Genomic DNA, 21,325 nt, shown 5'->3' on the forward strand with positions numbered 1-21,325 from the left:
TAACTCTTCTCACCTGTTCACTTGACGCCAGCCCTGTATGCCAGCTGTTGTACTGTACTACTGTACTTTTCAAGGTACTGTACTGTAAGGTTCAAAATGTTTTCTTTTCTTTTATGTATTATTTGTGTGAAAAGTATTATAAACCAATTACAGTACAGTACCATATAGCCGATGGTGTTAGTTGGGTACCCCTAGGCTAACTTCGTTGGAACAAATTGGACTTGGGAACGCGCTCTCGGAACAGAACTTGTTTGTCTGTAGGGGACTTACTGTATTCTAGAAAACACTCTGGAGGCGGGGCCATGCCCCGGGGGAAACAGGACCCTGTTGGCACAGCCACAGGGAAGCCACGGGGGGTCCCCACATGGGGTCTGAGGACTCCCAGGCGCGCCTGTGCTGACACTCCCTGCGGTCAGGCCAACTCCCCTGGCAGTGAGAGGTCACCCCCAGATTTGCTCACAGGAAATGACTGACTGAACCTCACAGCTTTAGATTAATATTTAATTTTTAACTTTAATGTGCAAATAAATAGAAAAGGAAAACTACATTCAAAACAGCTGCAAAGGAAGAACAAGCCCCAGAACAGAAATTCTTCAAAAACAGAAGAGATGCTCCCTAGAAGCATGCAGGGTGGGGGGCTTGGTGGGGTATGGCCCGCACCCCGGGCCCAGGCAGAGGGCACAGGAGGGGCTGCGGGCTCCCGAGGAGGACGGCTGCCGGGAGGGTCTGGTTCAGGAATTCTGATAAGTTTCCTTCTTATAAAACAAGGATGCGTACAAAGTGCATGGATTACACGTGAGAAAACACGGGTGAGGAGACACCCAGGTGGGACAGGTTGGCCTTGGAATCGCCCAGGCCTGGAGTCACAGGCTTTGCAAACCTCGAGTTCCACAGGTAAACTTCTAGAAACACGTCTCCGATTCCCGGAACCTTGGGTTTGGCACAGCTCAGCTGCAGGAAGGCAAGGGCTGCGGCTGGCAGAGGCGGCTGCACGGGGGTTCTTCCAGGCCCATGGGTCAGTGGAGCCCACTCGCTGATGGTGTCAGGGGCCCGGCCAGAGCTTCTCACGGTGCAGGAAGTTCAAAAAGCTGGTTCCTAGCCCAAACTGCTTGGCATTCTTGGCACAGAAGAAGCTTTTGCCCCTCACACGGTACCCGCCCCGGGTGGTGGCTGCCGGAATGGAGGCGTTGGGGCGGGTATGCGGAAGTCCACGAAGAGGGCTGTCACCCCCAGAGAGGCCATGGGACTTGGCCGTTGTAGAACTTACAACCACTAAGAGAGCATAAAGGAATAAATACGTGTGTGCATATATATACTTCTAGAATGTCCATCTTAGGTACACAACCGCACCCCAGGGCCCTCCCAGGGTGGGACCACTCGAGCTCAGCGGGTGCGGCAGGCCAGGCCCCCTCCCCTCACGTGCCCAGAGTCCAGCTGTCGGATCAACATGGGGTTTGAGTCTCTTTTTTTCCAGAGCAGGGTCTTCTGGGCAGCTCTGGTGCCGCCTGCCCACTCTATGTCTGGATGTCAAAGCAGGATCCCAACAGTTTGGCTGAAAGGGCTCTTCTCACTTTCAAAGTGACTGAGGACCCCAGGCACCCGCCGCGCCAAGCCGACGCCCGAACTGTCAGATGCAGGTTGTCACCCAGCTTGGGAAATGTTTCTAGAAGCTTGGGAAGGACATGCTTCTCAAGCAGGTCCACCTGGGCCTGACTCCTCCGATGTCAGGGACCCTCAAACGCTGACCCCTCCCGAACGTGAGCCCTCGCGCGGCTCTTCACCCACTTCCACCAAACGCAGAAAATGACCAGCGGTGCCCAAGCCTGGGGATTTGGCACGTGTGACGGGAGTAGCCCAGCAGGCATGTGAATGCACTCTCTTGTGCCTTGACCGGTGCACTGCTCCTCCCCCTTCCAGTGGGGACTAAGCCCCTAGAGTTCAAGTGCGGGGGGTGGTTTACGTCTGGCACAGGACGGGCCCAAAGGAAGCGGGGAAGCCAAGAGGGATGGCAGCGTGGGGCCGAGAGCCGACACAACCCGCCCTTCTCTGGAGCTCACAGCCCATAGCAGCAAGGCTGGGGGACGCTCTGCTCCCCTCACACTGTTCACGGAAACGGCCGATGGACACGCAGGCCGAGGAAGCAACTGCACTAAGTGCGAGTCGTGGTGCCCGTGTGGGCGCGTCAGGGCGAGGCCGGGCGGCGGCTGTACTGCACTCGGTAGCGGGTCACCGGCAGCCCGTGCACATGAGCCGTCTCACAGAGCGTCTTGCAGGGCACCATGTCCTCGTCCTCCTCGCCCATCAGCCAGTCCTGCACCAGGCTGGCTGCCTCCACCGGCACGTTGTCCTCCAGCCAGCGGCTGTGCCACTCCTCAAAGTGCTGGTGGTGGCGCAGCAGGACCAGGGGCTGCACCTGCAGGGGGCGGGGCAGAGAAGAATCAGGATGGCCCAGGCACCCCAGACAGCTGTGGGCTGGCCCCCAGGGTCCCGGGACGTGGGCAGGGAGGGGCACCTGCTTGGCCCGGCCGAGCGTCCCGCGGCGGTACATGTAGTCCTCGGAGTTCACGATGAACATCATCTTGTGGGTGCTGAGCTTGAAGCGGCAGTCCACGTTGCAGGCGCTCTCCACCCCGACCAGCCGCTTCCAGGAGCTCTTGGCCTCGCCCCGCAGCGCGCGCACCTGCTCACACTGCCACCTGCGGAACTTCTTGAGGTTCCTGGGGGCGAGAGGAGGATCTGCAGACTAGAAGGTCCTTGTGGCCCAGAAACACTGGGAAGATGCCTGACCTCCCAGGGTTGGAGAAACGTAATCTGAAGCAATGAAAACCACCACCCAAACCCTTTGATCCCGTGAAAACTAATAAAACCCCGTCACGCTGGGTGCTGGCAATGGTGGGAGAGGCCCCCGGGCCCAAAGTCCGCTCACCTCTGCAGGAACACAGGCTTCAGGAGGAAGCCCTCGGTGGGCGAGCTGGACGCACCCTCGGTCCCCACGTACTGCTCCACGTACCGAGCCAGGTGCTTGGGGGACAGAGGGAGACACAGCCCAGGTCATCAGAGGCTCCCGGGGACTCTGTCCCCACCCCTCCCGAAGCACTAGGATAACAGCTATGGAGGACCCTGATGTGTGATGGAGACCAGCAGACTGCAGCTCCCCATAAAGGGCTCAGCTGGAGTGGGACACGCACACCCAGGCCACTATTCAGATGATTTATGGCCTTTCGTGCTTAAGTGGATAAATCCCTGCTGTGTAACGACTTTTCTGTATCCATGACGTGGTAAGTTCACGTGGAACAGGAGGCCCCTGACACGGAGGCGAGCGGGGTCTGGGGGACGGGTGGGCAGGAACAGACATGAGGACACAAACAGCAGGGAGGAAGAGGGAGAGAGCTGGCAGGAGTTGCGGGTGAGCAAAGGGTGGGGCCCGAAGGGGTCACCAGGTCCAGGGCGGACACGGCCTGCAGCGTCCAAGGGATCCTTCAACTGCTCACCACACTGTTAAAGCACGAGGCTCCTCCAGACTCAAGCTTAACAAAACCACATTTGCTGGAAACTTCTGGAAGGGACCAGGTGTGCAGGCCCCTACCTTCCCTTGTTTTGGAAAGTGTTTCCAGCGAAGGGCGCCGTGAAGGGAGCCCCCGAGGCTGTGGTGGGTGGTGCCCCAGATCTGTGAAGGCGGCTTGGGGCTTCTGGGCCCTGCTCCCTGGCGTGCGGGCACCAAGTGGAATGTGCACCTCAACGTGTGGGCCAGGCGGGTTTTCTCCTGGTGGTCAGGGGGCACCCAGAGCTCTGAGCTTCATGCACGGGGAGCGCAGCGGCCACATGCCGTGGGGTCTGAGTGACTGGGCTGGCCATGGGCGGATGGCATGGTGTCGGCAGCAGGTGGCAGGGGCCGGGGTTTGGGGGGAAGCTGGCCTGGCTCCCACACAGCCTTCCGGCCCTGGGACACACGCCCCTGGCTCCTGAGAGGCCACCCGCAACTCCCACCTCCTGTTGCGTTTCCAAGGAGAGCGTTCAGCCTGCACAGAGGATTCTCTGGTGGACGTTTTGCGGCCTGTGCTCGGCCAGCATGTGCCTGGGCTCCCGTGGTGGGAGCCCCAAGATGCTGCCTGTGGCTGCCCCCGGCCCCCACGGTGTGTACAAGGCACAGAGCACAGGGCTGTGGTCCTCACCTGCACCTCTAGTGGGTCCTCTGTCTGGGCTTCCTCGGTGTCCAAGAGCTCAATGGTCATGATCACCTGCCCTTTGCGCTGGAGGAACATCACCTGGGGAAGGAGGGGGACAAACAGCCTGAAGCCACGAGAACAGCCCAGGCCGGTAGAGGATGAGGTCAAAAGGTCATCAATGATCCCTCTTCACCAGCCTCCAAGCCCCATCCTTCCTTGAGGAACCACGTGCTGGGCGCCCACCTCACAGGACCTGTGGTGCCCTCTGGGGCCGGGGCCTGCATCCAGAGGCCCAGCGAAAGCAGCACACGGTACTGGGCTCCTGTCGTGGGCGCCCGCCGTGCTCCCCCCAGCCTTGTGTGGGGCTGAGCATGGCTGGCCTCTCACCTTAAAGCAGTTCTCGTCAGCCATGCACCGCTCGGCCTTCCACTGATAGCTGGTCTCCCTGGCGGCGCGGACACAGCGGGAGGACAGGTTGCCGCCGGCAGCGCCCCGCTTCTTCTCGTTCAGGTAGAGCTCCACCACCTTCAGACAGACATCGTCGCTCACGAGGTGGTGCAGCTGCCGGGGAGGGAGGGCCGGTGGGTGCCTGGCGTGTGCCCGCCGGGAGGGGTGAGGCACAGCCACCGCTCCCGCCTCCTGCTGGAGCCCCCACCTCACCCAGAGACGGCGTGGCAACGTCCACGGGGTGGGGGCGAAGACCAGCGTCCAGCGGGCTGTGCAGGGCGACCTCCATGCCGGATGCAGACCACAGCACACTAGACCAGACTAAACCAGACCAGACTGGGGCAGACCAGGCCAGACTAAATCAGAGCAAACTAGCAAACTGGACCAGACCAAAAACGAGACCAAACTAGACCAAACCAGACAAGAGCAAACCAGAGCAAACTAGAGCAGACCAGCAAACCCTGCCTGGGTATGAGAAACGCACAGAAAAAATACAAAAGAAAATGTGCCAAAATGGGGATGGTAATCGTAAAAGCAGTGATTATCTTCCCCCAGTGTTCAGTCATAAACACAAGTAATTCTTTTAATACCGAAAAACATACGGAGCCGGCGTTGAGTCGGCCCCTCTGCGCGCGAGCTGTGGCCCAGACAGGCTACTGCAGGCTTAGGGCCTCAGGCTCTGCTCTGTGTGTCCCTCTGCTGAGTGAACACAGCGACGCGTGGACACACGTGGATCTCATACGGTGCCTGACATCCGGCACATTCCCAATCAACATTAGCTGCTGTTACTGAAAATAAGAAATGCTAATTTAAAAATTAAATAAATAAAAGGAAGTAAAGAGTGTGGATACGACGCTGCAGGTTACAGGTGTTGCGTGGAGGGGCCCTGTGAGCCACACGTGGGGGTCCTGCCCTCACTATGCCTCCAACTAAACAACTCCATTTTTATTGCTTCTTTTATCTTTTAAAACAGGTTTTACCGGAGACATTTGTGGAGAGAAGGAGTTTTTTTTTTTTAAAAAGGCATGAGTCAAAGTATATGGTCCAATCCTCCTGGTGCTACAGATGGGGCCGCCGTCCTGAGAGCTGTGGCCTGTTGGGAGCCGACTCGCTCGGTCCAGGAGAGATGAGAGAGCCCTCCTCCTTCACCACCACCCCCCCACCCCGCCCCCGGGCAGGACCAGAGTGGGCCAGGAATCTGGAAGCTTCCCCCAAGGCTGGCTGTGCCTGCCTGCACACCACCTGGGGGAGCAGAGGTCATGCACACATACGGCCCACAGGGGATGCAAAGCGCTGCTCCAAGGGCCCAAATGGGAGCTCGTCCCTGGAATCCTTCCCTGGTGGACGATGAAGGAGCCAACGGGCATCTCAACAGACAGGAATCTCAGAGAATCACGCTGCCTGGACATAGCCAGACGCTGAGTTTATACAGCTTCAAAACCAGGGACTCTATCCCAGTGTCAGAAATCGGCAGCGAGTACCCGTGAGTGGGGGGTGGCTGGAGGGGGCACGGGTGGGGTGTCCATTTGTGAAGACCCACCGAGCTGCACACTGAGGAGTCGGCACTTCTGTATGTGTTTTACTTCAATAAGAAATTTGTAAAACCTGGAAGGAATTGCCATTTTTAAAATGTTTCTAGTAACTGTACCTGGGTGGCAGAGTAATGACATCATTCCTTCCTCTGCTTCTTTTCCACTTTATGATGAACAGCCTCACTTGATAACCAGGAAATGAAAGTCAAGTTGAACAACAACTCGACTGGTCACCAAGCAGGACCCACGTCCCGGGACCACACCCGACTTGTCTGGGGCTTTGCTGTTTATATACTTATGACCAATTTCCTCTTGTTGACCTTCAGCTGTGGGTGATGCTGATGCACGTCACTGATATTCCCCCGCCAGGAAAAGTGGGCCAAAGGTTCCTTACATGTTGCCAAGCAACCCTCACGAAAGGTTTTTCAACAGGGGCTCAGACATATCCTCGCACACGCACATCCACAGCAGCACTGGTTGCCATCGCCAAAAGGTGGAAACAACCCAAGTGTCCATCAACGGATGAATGGAAGAACACAATGTGGTCCATCCACACAACGGAATGTTATTTGACCATAAAAATGGATGATATACTAACACACGTTACAATGTGGATGAACCTTAAAAACGTTATGCTGAGTGAAAGAAGCCAGACACAAAAAGGCCACATAGTATGTGATTCTGTTTATGTGAAATACCCAGAACAGGCAAATCCAGAGAGACAGAAGAGGGCTGGGAGAGGAGGGATGGGGAGTGACTGCTGATGGAGACAGGGTTTCTTTGGGGGAAGACGGAAATGTTCTACAACTAGTCAGAAACGACAGTTGCACAACACTGCCAATGTGCTAAATTCCACTGAAACGTTCACTTCAAACTGGAGAACTTTACGTTACAAGAATTCTACCTTAATTGAAAAAAAAAGGAAAGGTGCCCACCACGGGATCAACCGCAGGCGCAGGAGTGAAGGAAGGGACTCGCAGGGAGGTGCTGCCCGCCGCCCGCCCGCGCCTGCTCACCTGCCGGGCGATGCTCTGCACCAGCTTGTCCATGGTGAAGCCCACGTAGGCGTGGATGGTGAACATCTCGCGCAGGGTGTCCTCGTACTGCGTGGGGTCGATGCTGCCCTCCAGCAGGCTCCGCACCATGTCCAGGAAGGCCGGGTAGTACTCCTCCAGCTCCACCTCACCTGAGCGGGGGGCACCGTGGTCACCGAGGGCCCGGCTCCCACGCGGCCACCACCGGGAAGGATCTGGAGCCTCCACTGAACGTGAGCAGCCCACGTTCACCGCCTCCCACCGCAGGTGGCCCGTGGCTCTGGGGCGGCTGCTCGGCGGGCCCGCCTCCCCTCCCGGATCTCAGACGCAAGCCCCCATGGTGTCATCCCTGGGCCCAGGGGCTCACTTGGCTGCTTCAGCCGCAGCTCCATGGCGGGGTCGTTGCCCTTCTCCCGGCGGCCCTCGCAGAGCAGTTTCTCCCTTTCCTTCTCCGTCCGGTACTCCAGGAGCTGCTTCTGTGCCTGGCGGTAGATCTTCAGAAGCCTGGAGCACAGGGTCTGATGGAGGCGCAGGAAGAAATACCAGTTGTTGTTGGCGAAGAAGAGGCTGTAGACGTCGTCCAGGGGCTTGTGCTGCGGCGGCGGCTGCTCCGTGGCCGGTGCCTCGCCCGAGGCCCCCTTCTCCTCCGGGGCGCTGCTCTGCGGCCCGGGCGCTGGCTTCTTCCGGTCACCAGGGTCTGCACTCTGCCCCTGGGGGCTCCCCCGGCCCTCATCGGCGGAGTCCTCGGACACGCCCAGGTCCAGCTGCTGGGAGAAGAAGAGGCTGGGCACGAACTGGTGCACCAGCTGGTGGATGGTGCCCTGGTCCTCCTTCTGGATGGCCGGCTGCCGCTTCACGTAGTAGCTGATGAGGGCGGCCGCGTCCTCCAGGATCTGCCGGTCCTCGTACACGAAGATGAGGTGCGGCTCGCTGGAGGGGGCGCTGCGGCCCTCCGAGTGCTGCTCCTGGTGCTGGGGAGACAGGGCGGCCGTGAGACGGGAAGCGGCCCACTGGGAGAACTCCAAGTAGGGGGTCCAGGGCCATGGGGCTCTGAGGGCATCACAATGGCTGGGGGCCCAGCTGAGCTCTGGGACCAAAACGAGGCCGAAGTCCCACTACCAAGGCCTGCAGCAGCACTCAGAGGCTGGGGGAAACGAGGGGAGCAGCACCCCAGGCTGCCTCGGGGGTGAGGAAGGCTCCGGGAGGACCACGGGCCTCTGCCCACCATCATTCGTTCACAGACACTTGGCTAGACCCTGGAAGACCTGCGACTGCTTGCACTCCAGCCCCGCCCCCCCCAGCCCTGCGCACCCGGTCCGTCACCACCCCACAACGTCCCCTGCCTCTGTCCTTTCCCCACCTGCCACCAGCCCTTCCATGGTCCTGCCATCACCCGGTGCCGGCACAAGCCTCCCACCTGCTCGCTCCCGTTCACCAGCCCACACCAACTACTCCCCTCTCTGAGTCCAGAGCCACACAAGAGCACGGTCAGCCCTAGTCACCCCCCTCTGCTGACAATGGCAGGGTGGCCTCAATCCGCTTCCTGGGCCAGCCCTATGCTGGGTGCTACGGAAACACCCATCCTCACCCCTACGCAGCCCTGCGAGGGCAACGGAGACACAAGAGAGCTGGCCATCTGCCCGAGGCCAGGAGAGCCAGAGCTTGGGCGCGGGCAGCCTGCCCCGACCCCGGCTGAGGAGGGCCTCACCTCGTCATAGACGCTCTCAATCTCATTGAGCAAGCTCTTGGAGCGAAGGGCCTTGGTGTCGTTCTGCTTGAAGTTCACGGCCTGGTGGTCCAGGGACTTGAGGTACGCCTTCTCATACTGCTCCCGCCAGATCTTGTTGAAGCCCTGCTGGGCCTCCCGCCACTCCTCCTCTTTGGCCTTCAGCCTGCAGGGCCAGAGGGGCTCAGCACAGGGACAGCCCGGGACACCCGCCCGAGTCATCCCTGTGCAGGGCCAGCCTGTCTTCCACCCACAGACCCACTGGACATGTTCCACACTCGGGACAGCCAGCTCCAGGCCTGTGCAGTGGGCTCTGTGCTGTATAAAGGAGGGAGGGGTAACGGCCCCGTGGAACCCGCACAGCCAGTTTTACGGTTTCTCAAACATCGCTGTCCTGGCCCACAGAACTGACTGCGCTCTATGCAGCTGCTGGCTCGACCACCGGGCTCCCTTGCTCAACTGTGAACCCTGCAATGGAAGGGACTGTGTCGGGCTCGCTTGGCTCTGCAGCCCCAGGGCTGGGCACAGCACCTGGCTGAGGGCAGCCACTTAACCAATACATGTTCACCGGCACAGTGAGGGTCCCAAACATATGATTAAATAAAAGGCAAGCCGTGATACAGGATGGTCCCATTTGTGCTTTAAAGTAGTTACCTTTCATGTTCATGTTTAGATATGATTATGTGCATGGCAGAAAGTTCCAGGAGGACACAAACAACTGTTGACAGTTGTGCTTTCCTCTCGGGAATGGAATGGGGAGAAGAAGCAAGACTGGAAAACACTGTAGTCAACCAGACTGAGACCCCAGGGACCCCCTCACGATTACACCCGTGACAAACAGCACTAATGAGCTGCTGGGGGGCTCCCTGCAGCAGGCAGGGTGGTCAGAAGCGTGAGGACACCTTTTCAGGACGACGGGGACAGCAGTGACAGGGTTCTTCTTGAGGCTCTCAATGATCTCCGGAGCCTTGTCGCCGTAAATGCGGTGGATGGCGCGGCGCTGGATCACCTCCGACGTGCCCCCCAGACAGTCGTCCAGCCGGAACTTCTCCTGGTCTTCCGGCGCCATCCGGGAGAGCTTCTTCTGCACGCTTTCCAACACCCGGATCGTGGCCAGGTTGGTCTCCAGGACAACGTCTAACTATGGAAAAGAAAGCAGAAAGGGGTCAGCTGTCGGGGCGTCAGCAGGGCCCTAGGGACGGGCCTGGGCTGGCAGAAGGGATGTGCAGAACTGAGGAGGGGACGACAGACATCAGGGTGTGGTGGCCCTGACGCGCGTCTGGGGGACTGGAGCGAGCACAGCTGGTTACGGGGGTGAGGGGGCCGGTCCAGACCTGGGCGATGATGGCGTCACCTGGACCTCACCACTGGTGGACCCATCTGAGGAGGGCAACGGGTCCTAGGCTGACCCTTTCCACAGGCATCAAAAGCACATTACACTCAGCAATGAAGAGGAAGGGACGCGTGGTACATATAGCCCCCGGGTGGCTCCCCAGAACATGTGCTGGGGGGAGCCAATCCCCAAAAGTTATATACCGTGTGACTGATTCCACTTAGGACAAAGTGAAGGAGGTGGAGGATAGGTTGATGGATGCTGGGAATTGGGGAGGGAGGTGGATGGGGATATAAAGGAACAGTGTGAGAGATCCTCCTGGTGGGGGAACTGTTCAGTATCTTGGCTGTGGTGCTGGATACATGGAGCTCCACAGGTGAGAGGACCGCACAGAGCTAAACACACATGCGCGTGCTTGTGCACAAGATACCCTGCCGCCCCGCGCCCCCCACGAATACAAGCCCAACTAGGGAGACGTGAATAAGATCATGGCCGGGTCAATGTCCATATCCCGGCTCTGACACTGTGCCAGAGATTTACAAGCTGTTACCACTGGGGAAAGGGCACCCGGATCACTCTGTGTCAATTTTTTAAGCTGCATGTGAACCTACAACGATCTCGGTAAAAATTTTTACTAAAAAAATTAACTTAGGTGAACCTAATTGTAGTTAATGAAACCACACACACACAGTACCAACGCCTAGCCAGCCTGGAGGCCAGCAAGGCAGAAAAGGGAGGCTTTCAGGAGCTGCCCCCTGCTGGAAAGCACTGGAATCCCCGATACTCTAAAGGAGACCAGAGGGCTCAAGGAGGATCACGATACGTCCCAGGGTGCAGAGGAGATGAAGTGGGGAAAGCGAGGGCAGGGCTGTGGAGAAGGCGGGCCCGCACACACACCTCGAAACGCTCGTCTTCACAGCGGTGCAGCTGCTCCTCGTAGGGCGTCTTCTTGGAGCTGACGAAGGTGGAGTCCTCTGACCAGGAGGGGAAGGACACCCAGGTGTCGTTCAGTACCTGCACCAAGAGGAAATGCTGTGACCAGGCCCCCGCTGCCAGAGTGGTTTACTGTGTTGTCCAGCGTAGAAGATACGAGGATAAGTAACAATACTGATTTTACAGGAAATTACCTTATCATACAAATAGTAAAATTACTTTTAAAGTGGTTTTAAGGGAAAACGTGGCTTTGATCAAGTGAAGAAAACTTACTATCAATACTTTGGGGTTGGCAAACTTTCTCTGTAAAGGGCCAGATAAATATTTTAGGTTTTGCAGGTCATTTGGTCTGTCAGGTCTACAGGGATACATCGTTTTATTGTGTTTCACAGATACTGCTTTTTTTTTTTTTTTAAACAATGTGAAGGTTTGCAGCAACCCTGCATCGATCAAGCTTATCGGGGCCATTTTTTCCAACAGCATTTGCTCACTTTGTGTTTCTGTGTCACACTTTGGTGATTCTCACAATATTTCAAGCTTTTTCATTATTATTATATTTGTTACAGGGATCTGTGATCAGTGACTCGCTGAAGGCTCAGATGATGGTTAGCATATTTCAGCAATAAAATATTTTAAATTAAGGTATATACATTGTTTTGTTCAGACATAACACTACTGCACACTTAATAGGCTACAGTACAGTATAAACATAACTTTTATATGCACTGGGAGACCAAAAAATTTGTGTGACTGGCTTTATTGCGATGTTTGCTTTATTGCAGTGCTCTGGAACCAAACCCACAATAGCTCCAAGGCACGCCTGTACTCAACTCTGCTCTTGTCCTGGTAAAGCAGCCGCAGGCAGTATGTAAACAAATGGGCATGTCTGTTTGCCAATAAAACTTTACTTACAAACACAGGCAGTGGGCCGGATTTGGCTCATGGGCCATAGTCTGCTGACTCCCAGACTACATATCCTGGAATCCAGCAGGCACTCTTGAATTCTGGAAATGCAGTAAGCCTGTCTACTAACCCTGAAAAAGTGTTCAGTGGTCAAGCTAAACAGAAACATGCTGAGGGCAGTGAACCTGGAACAGAGTGGGCTCAAGGCAGAAATAAATCTCAGTCTAAATGACAGAGGAACAAGCCAAACCCTATGCTGGCGCCGTGTGCTCTGCGGCTTGCCAGAACCACCAGCAGGGTGAGAAACTGTCATCTCTACCCATGCATTTTGTTTTGGCACATCCCGGCACCATCCACCATTCACTATCGGGGGGATCAACACTCGGTCTTCCATGTGGAACACAGGAGCGGGTAAGGAGCATGCAGCACACAAGCTGACGTGAGCCCCGGGAAGTGCTACCTCCTTGCAGATGGCCGTCCTCCCGCTGCACTTGGGCTGCTGGTAGGTTTTGGGGAGCGCCCGGTAGCTGGATCCGATGCGCTTGCATGAGGCGTAGTCGATTTCCCGGCTTATTCCATCCCCGGATCTGTCACTCATGGGTGGGGCGAAGGACAGCTCTTTCACCCCCAGGAAGGACTTGAACTGTGCAAAGAGTTCTGGAAATTTCCTTCAGAAATAAAGACAAGTCGGAGGGAGGTGGGAGGGACAAATCAGGAGTTTGGGATTAGCAAATACACACTACTATATATAAAATAGATAAACAACAAGGTCCTACTGTATAGCACAGGAAACTATATTTGGTATCTTATAATAACCTATAATGGAACAGAATCTGAGAAAGAATAAATAAATATATCTATCTGAATCCCTTTGCTGTACACCAAAAACTAACACAACACTGTAAATCAACTATACTTCAATTTTTTTTTTTTTAAAAGTCTAAAAAAAAAAAAGAAGTAAAGACAAATGACAAGTAGCATCCCGAGGGCCTTCTGAGAATGATCTAGAGATGTTAAAATGGTTTCACGTTGATGCTGGCAGTTAAAGATGGTCAGAATCAACATCAGAGAGGAAGGGCGAGAGGCAGGATGAGCATCCAACAGGCGTGAAGCTGCCGCGTGTGTGAATCTGCCCTCCAGCCTCTGCCACCAACCAGGCCCCACCACTTGCGGGAGGTCCTTGAACACGTCAGATAAGATGACCTGGCCTGGCAGAAGCTGGGGTCAGCGATGTCCCCTGACTGGAAGAGGCCGGGCATTAGGCCAAGGATCAGCAAACTAGTCAACCTCCCCACATCTGTCTGTAAATAGTCGGTCACGGCCACTCGCTTAGTATTGCCTGTGGCTGCTTGGGCATAATGCCAGAAGCTGGTTAGCAGTGACCCTTGGCCCTTGACAGATAAAATCTGCTTCCCTGCTCCAGGGCCTTCCTCCCTCACGAGGGAGACCCCCTCCCTAGACAAATTCTCATCATGTAATGGTCGTGCATGTCGACGGGAAGATTTTAACGCAACTGACCCCCAATGTCATCTGCATTAATGTTTAAATGAGTATCAAATCCTACAGAAAGGGTGCAGATATTTTGACAGCTGGTGTGATGATCCTGCCATGACTAAGCCTGGCAGTCTCCCCTCATTAACTATGTGCCCCGAGGCGGCCCGCCTGTAAGGACCCCCGCCAACTCAGCTCACAAGGAAAACCCGCAAGCCAACGGAAATGCAGGGAAGGGAGACATCAACAACATCGGTGCGGAGGATGCCTGAGGTTACAGCGGGATAAACCACTCTGAAGGGGAGGCTTACCCCACTCCAGCCCCAACTCCAGCCACGCTGTCACCAGGTGACAGCTCTCTGGGCCACTGCACTCAGCTGCCCGTGGGTGTACAAACCCAGAAAGAAGCTTGCCCATGCAAACACAGGCCTCATGGTGGGGAGGGGGGTGGGCGTGAACGCTAACCCAGCTGGGCATCAGGTCAAGATGAGCGAGCAGAAGCCGCTTCATTTCTCCGCTTTGCTGCACACTCCCATGGCCCTCTCCCCCGCTTGGAGTCTCTAACTGCTGCTCACATGTCGAAACGGGAATAGCTGACCCTGACCGAGCTCAGAGCACTGGATTCTGAGCTGCACAGATGTACTTCGATGTGAGCGTGTCCAAATCCACGTAAAAAACCAGCCACGTTTTAGCTGAGACTGTGTGACGCCTGCCACCCTGCTCTGGGTGGTTTTTCAGAGCGTTAACAGATCTTTAGCAGCCCCAGAAAGTCAATCCAAGTGAAAAGGTCACCCTGATGTGTGTACACTCTTGGGACCACCAAGGAAGCACCTCCTGATGACCCTAACTCGACCTTTGAGTATCCCAGCCCAAGAGCATAATCTCAGCATGGATTACAGGGGGAAACTGGAGATAAACGTCCATTGTTGCAGACCCTGCTGAGAAAACCATGGTACATACACTGTGCAGTCGCTAAAAACGATCGTTCGGGTCTAAGAACTGCTGAGTTTAAAAAAGAAAAAAAGAGAAGACTACAGCCCAGCCTGACAGTGTGATGCTATTTATGTGAAACTCAACAGCCACACTCAGATCCCGAGAGCAGAGGATGAGCGAAGGGTGGGCTTCCAGGCCGCATCCCCCTGAACTCGCCCATCACCACGCAAAGCTCTCTTATGCGAGCTTATCCTGGAGAGAGTGAGAGGTATCCATTCTGGGCCTCAGTTTCCTCAGCTTAAAATGTATTGAGACACATCGAATGTGTTTAAATTCATGAGTTCATGTAATGCCAAAGAAATTGGTCCCCTTTTCAGTTCCTAATTGGCCTGATGACACAGGAAAGCGACTCATCACCCTGACACTGTAATAAAGGGAGAAATCAAGCATCTACCTTGGGTCACCAAAAGGTGATAAATACTGTTGAGATGCTCTCTTTTGCAACCCGCGGTGAATGAATAAACAAAGGAATAAACCACAGAAAGAACTCAGAGGATTACCACTGCCTCCTGACGGACAGAGGGATGTGGGAGAATGTGAAGGTGCATTCAGCAAAATGCACCCACGCCATGGGGATGCCAATGCAGACACGGTAAGGAATAAACTTGCAGAGGGAACCTAGAGATGAAGAGGGACGTACAAGACGTATTAGGAAACAAAACCCAGACCACGAGGTGAGACTGAGCCGTGTGTCTGGCGGTGTCCACCTGGGTTGGCTGTGCCATAATTAGTGTAGGGAGGTGGTCACTCCCAAGCCAAGGGAGGGAGCATGGCTGAGATGGCAGGTGGAGGGGCTCCTGGAGGTTGGCAAAGGTCCATTTGTGACCTGGGTGGTGGGCACAAGGGTGTCTGCCTAATAATGATTCACTAAGCCGTTCTTCTGTTATGTGGTTTCCTGGATCTGTGTTTTATTTTACATTTAAAAAAAAAGTTAAAAAAACTTTTTTAATTAATAGAAAGGGAATCAGGTAGCTGCCCCCAGGGGCCGGCAGCCTCTGGGGCTGTCTTGGGGGCTAAACAGGACGCCGCACACGTCATGTATAATGCAAACTCCCCGTGTTCGAGATGCTATTTTAAGGGTCTTCAGGCAGAGCCCATTTGAAACTTTCTGAAACCCTGCGCAGGTATATTTATGATCGCCCTTTGACAGAATGGAAACTGAGGCTCAGACGGGCTAGGAAACTCGCTGGGCATGACAGGGCTGGTGAGTGGGAAGCACACCGGGAGCCAGCAGACTCCCCTCCCCACAGCACAGGTGCATGACCTGCGATACGCAGTCACCTCCCAGGACAGCTCCGCCCCCTCAGAGGCTGCCGGGCCCCTCGGGGGGCAGCTCACACAGGGCAGCAGGACGTGCTGGAAGCGGGTAACGGATCTGCTAACAGAGTTTCTCTCTGGGCAGCAGGGATGCTGCGTGGTCATTTCATTCTTCCCAGTAATTTCTGATTCTTAGAATTTTAAAAAGCATAATGAATCTCCAGGGAATTATGTTGGGTGAAAAAAGCTGATCCTGAATGGTTACACAGTGTGATTCCATTTACATAATACTTTTTCTATATAACTTTAGAGAAGGAACACAGGTTTTAGGGGTTGTCAGGGGCTTGGGGTGTGGGAGGGACGTGGGTATGGGTATCAAAGGCCAACGCAAGGATCTTCGTGGTTCTGAAGCTGCTCGGTACCTGGACAGTGGTGGTGGACACACCAACCTTCACAGGTGATACAGCCGCACACACACACACACACACACACACACACACACACACACACAGGTAAAATGGGAAACCTGAGAAGATGGGTGGCTTGTGTGAATATCAACATACTGGCTATGACACTGACTAGAGATGTTACCACGGGGGAACGCTCCCCAGGACCTCTCTGTGTTCTTTCTTACAACTGGTGGTGAATCTATAATGATCTCTGTAACAACTTAAACTTAAAGACAAGATCAAAAAAAACACATATACTGTTTTCCAAAAACAATAGCCAAAAGAAGGGTGAAAGTTTACGGAAACAAAACCCAAGCGGGGAGCCCTGAGAAGTGTCGCTCACCCTAGAAATGGGCTGACCAGCTGGAGGAGCTCAGAGCCAGACACAAGCTCCTGGTTGAAGAGCGCGATGCAGCGGAGGAAGTTCTCGTAGACCTCCTGGCTCTTCAGCACCCTGCGCACCTGCGGGGAGAGTGAGTCAGGGGGCCCCTACCGGGCCCAACTCCCGCTCCTGAGCACACTTGGTTCTGCTATCACCAGGTGCACACAGAGTCACCAACACAGGCGTGTTCTAAAGGGACTGGCTGTGGTCTGCAGCGGACTGCTCTCCGTGCAGTGATCTTTGGCTCAGACAGCATGTGCCCAGAGCCATCTCCCTGCCTCTGCCCATTGACTCTGGACAGAAGCCCCAGGACCATCCCAGCTTTAGAGATGCCACACAGCTTCTGAGTGGCAGACACGTGCCCCCAAACTTGGTGTGGGCTCTGAGCTCTTTCCCACCTGTTTCGCTACCTCCTGCCCGCTGCCCACCACTGGCCGCCTGCCGCCTGCTCCCAACCCTGCCTGCTCAGATCTGAGCTGGGTGAGGCCAGCCTGGACGGGGGAAGGCCCAGAACTCATGGGTCCCACCGCTCACCTTGTCAAAGAAGGAGAACTCCTGCAGAGTCCCGTACTTCCCCACGGTGGCGATGGACAGATCTTTGGTACCACGGAGTTTCATTTTCTTCTGTGGAGAGAAATTCCACGCCATGGATGCTGTGTGCCTCCCACGGGCAGCCCCTGTGTCCATCTTTATTAGAATCATAGCATCACCAACACTGAGCTCTCCTGATGGGAACCTCCATCAGGTGCTGGACGAGGTCTGCCCAAGACCCCCGTGGATGAACCTCTCAGGACCACCCACCTCAGCCTCCATGACCTAGTGAAGGGTCACACAACCACTCTGCCCACAATCTGGGATCTAACTTTCAGCACTTTAGCGATTTGATGTCAGGAGGGATTGTCATAGAGTAAGAACAGCCAGGGAAACATGCCCCTAGATACTGTATCAGAAACCTCTTCCCCTGCCTGTTTCGTCCTGTGGGCCGTGATGGTGATGGGAAGGGGACTTGAACTTGGCCACTCTGCTGAGACATCGAGGACACTACAGAACCATCTCCCACATGCCTGAAGAACGATGGGGATGTGTCAAAAGGACACAAGAGCCAGCCCAAAGGGCCCCACTGGCCAGATCTGGGACGGTTTAGGCAACAAGATAAATAGTGATAGTCATGGATTATAACCCGAGTTTATGATGATATACATAATTAAATAAATGGAGATGAAAAAAAGCTCTTCCTTACAGTAGAAAGCCAACTAGTAAATGCATAAAGAATGATGGAATTAGAAAATCACCATCACAGGTGATGAGAACAACAGGAGCTGGACCTCAGTGCCTCTCACCCCCTAGCAGGGCACCTTGTGCAGTAACCGACCTGTGCAACTGTACACAGGGGCCCTGCCTGTGGAAGAGCTGTGATGGTGAAAAGGAGCAGACTGAGCAGTACATCCGGTTTCTGCGAGAGGAGGTGACACTCCTTCTCACACAATCTCGTGAGCCAGGGGGAATAGGTGACCGGCCACCTCACAGGTGAGTCGACTTCTCAAGGTCCCACAGCCAGTGAATTTCAAGTTGGACTGGAGCCTGGACTCGGCCTCATGCCCCAGGTCTCTGCATATTGCTCCTCAAGTCATCTACGGAGAAGGCCAGGCTGCTGCGTGTCCACGCGTGCACACATTTATGTGCACAGCTGACAGTTACCTTGGCTGGTGCAGACACGGGACGGAGGAGTGAGGGCCGAGAGCGCTTTTTGCTGTGTTCCAGATTCTTCTCGTGCTCACTCTTTTGGACACTGTTCATTTCGCACGGCCCATTTCCTGTGAACTAAGGACACAAACACAGGAGGTGGTCAGCGTTGGCGAGACACAGCCGGGCCCGTCAGTGCTGGTTCTCAGTGTATCCTAGTGCATGCAACCACCTGCAGCTCAGCTCGTGGCCCCAGCAAGCACTGCCTGCCACGGGCCAGGGGCTCTGTCCCAGTGCGAGGTGACCCTGGCTCTCAAGGTGCTCACGTTTACTGGAGGAAAGACCCGTGTGCCCAGCTCACCACAGTCGCGCACTGTGAGGCTGGGAGAAGGCTCATGGAAGGCCTCGATGGGCGAGGGGCCTGACAGGTGAGGGAGGGCTCAGTGGGGAGACACTGAAGCTGGGCCTTGGCGTGCGGGGCTCACCCAGCAGACCACTGACAGGGTGTCTGCCTGTGTGTTCAAGCGCACCACAGAAAGGAAAAGAATTTCAGGCTAGAGGACCAGCAACGTGCAAGGCCCTGGCAGCAAGAGGAAGCAGCTGACGGTGCCAGGTCACTGGGGCGGGGGAGGAGGGGTTCCAGCCAAGTTTGTATTCTTTCCTATGAATGAGAAAACGCATCTTGGGGGCAATGTCATCACTTGGTGGGGTGCTCACTGCTAGTCCTCCCAGGCTCTACACCAAGCACTGATTAACAGGTCAGGGTGTTGGCAATATTTATGAAGAATGGTTCTGGAAGGATCTATTCGGCATTTGCATCTGTATGAAAGTTAGAGCAGGCAGAGGGGGAAGGTGAACAGACCATGGCTTTTCTTCAGGGCTGGGCTGGAGAGGCACACTGCAATCACCGCCACTACAGTCACGTTGCCTGCACCCACTCCCACCATGGGGCCTATACGCAGAGACACTACGTGAACGGCGTGCTGTCAGCCCAAAGCGTGGGCTGGGTGAACAAGTCGTGGTGCATCCAAACCAAACAGAGGCAACTGTCAGCTATGAGTTAGCTCTGTGTCTCTGTGTCCACTGTGTCACTGCTAGGGACAGGCATACCTGATACACTGTTATGACAAACAGAAAAAACCCCTAGGGGCAGAACAAATGGGACGCCATCTTTTTTAAAAGGATAAACATTTGTTTGCACATTCAGAGGAGATTTCTGGAAAGATACATACTATAAGACACTTGTAAATACTTAACTCTGAGGAAACTGAGGCTAGGAAAAAGGGAAGTTAACTTTTCATACTTGATGCTCTCACTAATGCTTGATTTTTCTCATGCACATGTACTATTTTTATATTCATAATAATAATAATAATAATAAAGACCTATTGTTTAACTACAGGCAAAACCTGTCCCTTAGAGGATTAAGCTTCTTTGGAGGGATTAGTTATCCGAAGACCCAAGGCTACTCCAAGAACCTAAAGTGGAATAATTCTCAACCGGTATTTGCTGTAGATCCCAGAACAGGTGCAAACACCAATTCCTAAAGGAGGGGGACAGGTGACGATATGACGTGCTGAGTAGGACTTGGGGGGGCGGTTGGGAGGAAAGGGGGTAACCCACTGCTCGCCCAGCTAAGCTCACTCAGCGGGAAGGCAAGCTCAGTACCACCGATCTTCCCCTAACAGTTCAGGCAGTTCTTTTGTTTCAGTTAAATGTCCCAATGTGCAAATGCCTGAGGCAGAAGACCCCCAAAGACCATTCACATAGGGACTGGCTCGGCTTGCGTTTGTAAATAAAATTGTGCTGGCACACAGCCATGCCCATTCGATGACGTACGGGCCTGTGGCTGCTTTCCCGCTACCACGTCAGAGCTGAGTCTTTGCCACAGAGACTGTCTGGTCCGCAAAGCCTAAGATACTTACTGTCTGGCCCTTTATAGAAAAACTTTGCTAAGCTCTGATCTAGGCGAAGCAATTGAGTTTAATTAGGACAATATCAAATTTCACCTTTGGTTTCTTTTTCCTGCAGTTTTAACAGAAATCTAAAAGTTAATGAAAAGATCATTCTATATGACAAATTATGAGCATTTTAGTAATTTTTAAAAGTTGATTAAATCTTTTAAAATGTACAAGACAGTTCTAATTATGCAATGTACACTTAAAAAGAACACTGCTGAATTGATAACAAATGCCATTTAAAGAAACTCTGTGGGCAGGTGCTCTTCTGAGAGAAATGCTTATTTTTCTAGGGTGGGCTTTGTCAGTGTCCAACTTGGTAAATGCCAACTTGTGTCCACCAGGGGGCACTGCGACCACAGCCCTCAGAGGACAAGAGGCTCTACTCACCCCCAACCCTGACCCATCAAGATGATAACTCAGGAACCAAGGCCTGCAAAGAGTTCATGTGAGCTGTGCAGCAGCAAAAGCTGGCCGGGGACAGAGCCAGGCCTTTCTTCCCTGAGACCATGAGGGTGGGCTGCCCCTGGACCCTGAAGCATTGACAGCAATGACCCTGGGAAGGCCACCCAGGGGCGCCACTGTGCACACATCTCTGCGGGGATGGGGTTCAGGGGAAAAGCTGCCAACGCCAAGGTCAGAGCTGAGATTTGAGGCCGAGATCCAAGAGGATGAGACCCAAAAACTATCCACCAACTGTACAAGGGAGCAGCACAGGGCTTTACAGCGGGTGACAGCATGCAGCTTGGGCTCCAGGGACACAGAGGCCCAAGCACCCCCAACCTCGGGCTAAGCCAACACAAGAAGGGCATGAAGCGGGAAGGAGGTGGTGACAGCCCTCTGCTCCTCAGCCACGTGGCCCCCGGAGCCAGTTAGGGGGTCTTCGATGAGCAGGAGCATACAGAGAAGGAAGACGGGAATGGTGCTAGGACTGCAAAGGACACTTATTTGGGAACAGGGAGAAAAAAACCAAGTAGGGATGCTGAAGTTCAGAGAGATCCGCGGGGCAGACAATGGACTCAGAGGAGAAAGCCGGAC

The 21,325-nt window shown here is 54.6% G+C and overlaps 1 protein-coding gene across 4 annotated transcripts in view; it reads right to left on the reverse strand.

Annotated features, from left to right (window-relative positions):
- Positions 1 to 487: 487 nt before the first annotated feature.
- The window catches only part of SIN3B (SIN3 transcription regulator family member B), a 37,706-nt gene continuing 16,868 nt past the window's right edge, over positions 488 to 21,325 (reverse strand). For 2 of the 4 annotated variants that reach the window (XM_061190285.1, XM_061190282.1), the window contains 14 exons: positions 18,345 to 18,467; positions 17,181 to 17,270; positions 16,608 to 16,726; positions 12,535 to 12,742; positions 11,136 to 11,252; positions 9,808 to 10,046; positions 8,888 to 9,071; positions 7,547 to 8,150; positions 7,162 to 7,331; positions 4,554 to 4,727; positions 4,173 to 4,265; positions 2,927 to 3,021; positions 2,513 to 2,717; positions 488 to 2,413 (listed from right to left, as the gene is read on the reverse strand). In XM_061190285.1, coding sequence (XP_061046268.1) covers positions 2,183 to 2,413; positions 2,513 to 2,717; positions 2,927 to 3,021; positions 4,173 to 4,265; positions 4,554 to 4,727; positions 7,162 to 7,331; positions 7,547 to 8,150; positions 8,888 to 9,071; positions 9,808 to 10,046; positions 11,136 to 11,252; positions 12,535 to 12,742; positions 16,608 to 16,726; positions 17,181 to 17,270; positions 18,345 to 18,467 — 2,652 coding nt within the window. In that variant the 3' untranslated portion in view covers positions 488 to 2,182. Of the gene's footprint in view, positions 2,414 to 2,512; positions 2,718 to 2,926; positions 3,022 to 4,172; positions 4,291 to 4,553; positions 4,728 to 7,161; positions 7,332 to 7,546; positions 8,151 to 8,887; positions 9,072 to 9,807; positions 10,047 to 11,135; positions 11,253 to 12,534; positions 12,743 to 16,607; positions 16,727 to 17,180; positions 17,271 to 18,344; positions 18,468 to 21,325 lie in introns of those variants that run through there. The other 2 variants (XM_061190283.1, XM_061190286.1) reach the window with 2 other exon arrangements.

This window comes from Eubalaena glacialis, chromosome 4 (genome assembly GCF_028564815.1).
Source record: "Eubalaena glacialis isolate mEubGla1 chromosome 4, mEubGla1.1.hap2.+ XY, whole genome shotgun sequence".
In the NCBI taxonomy this organism is placed as follows: domain Eukaryota; kingdom Metazoa; phylum Chordata; class Mammalia; order Artiodactyla; family Balaenidae; genus Eubalaena; species Eubalaena glacialis.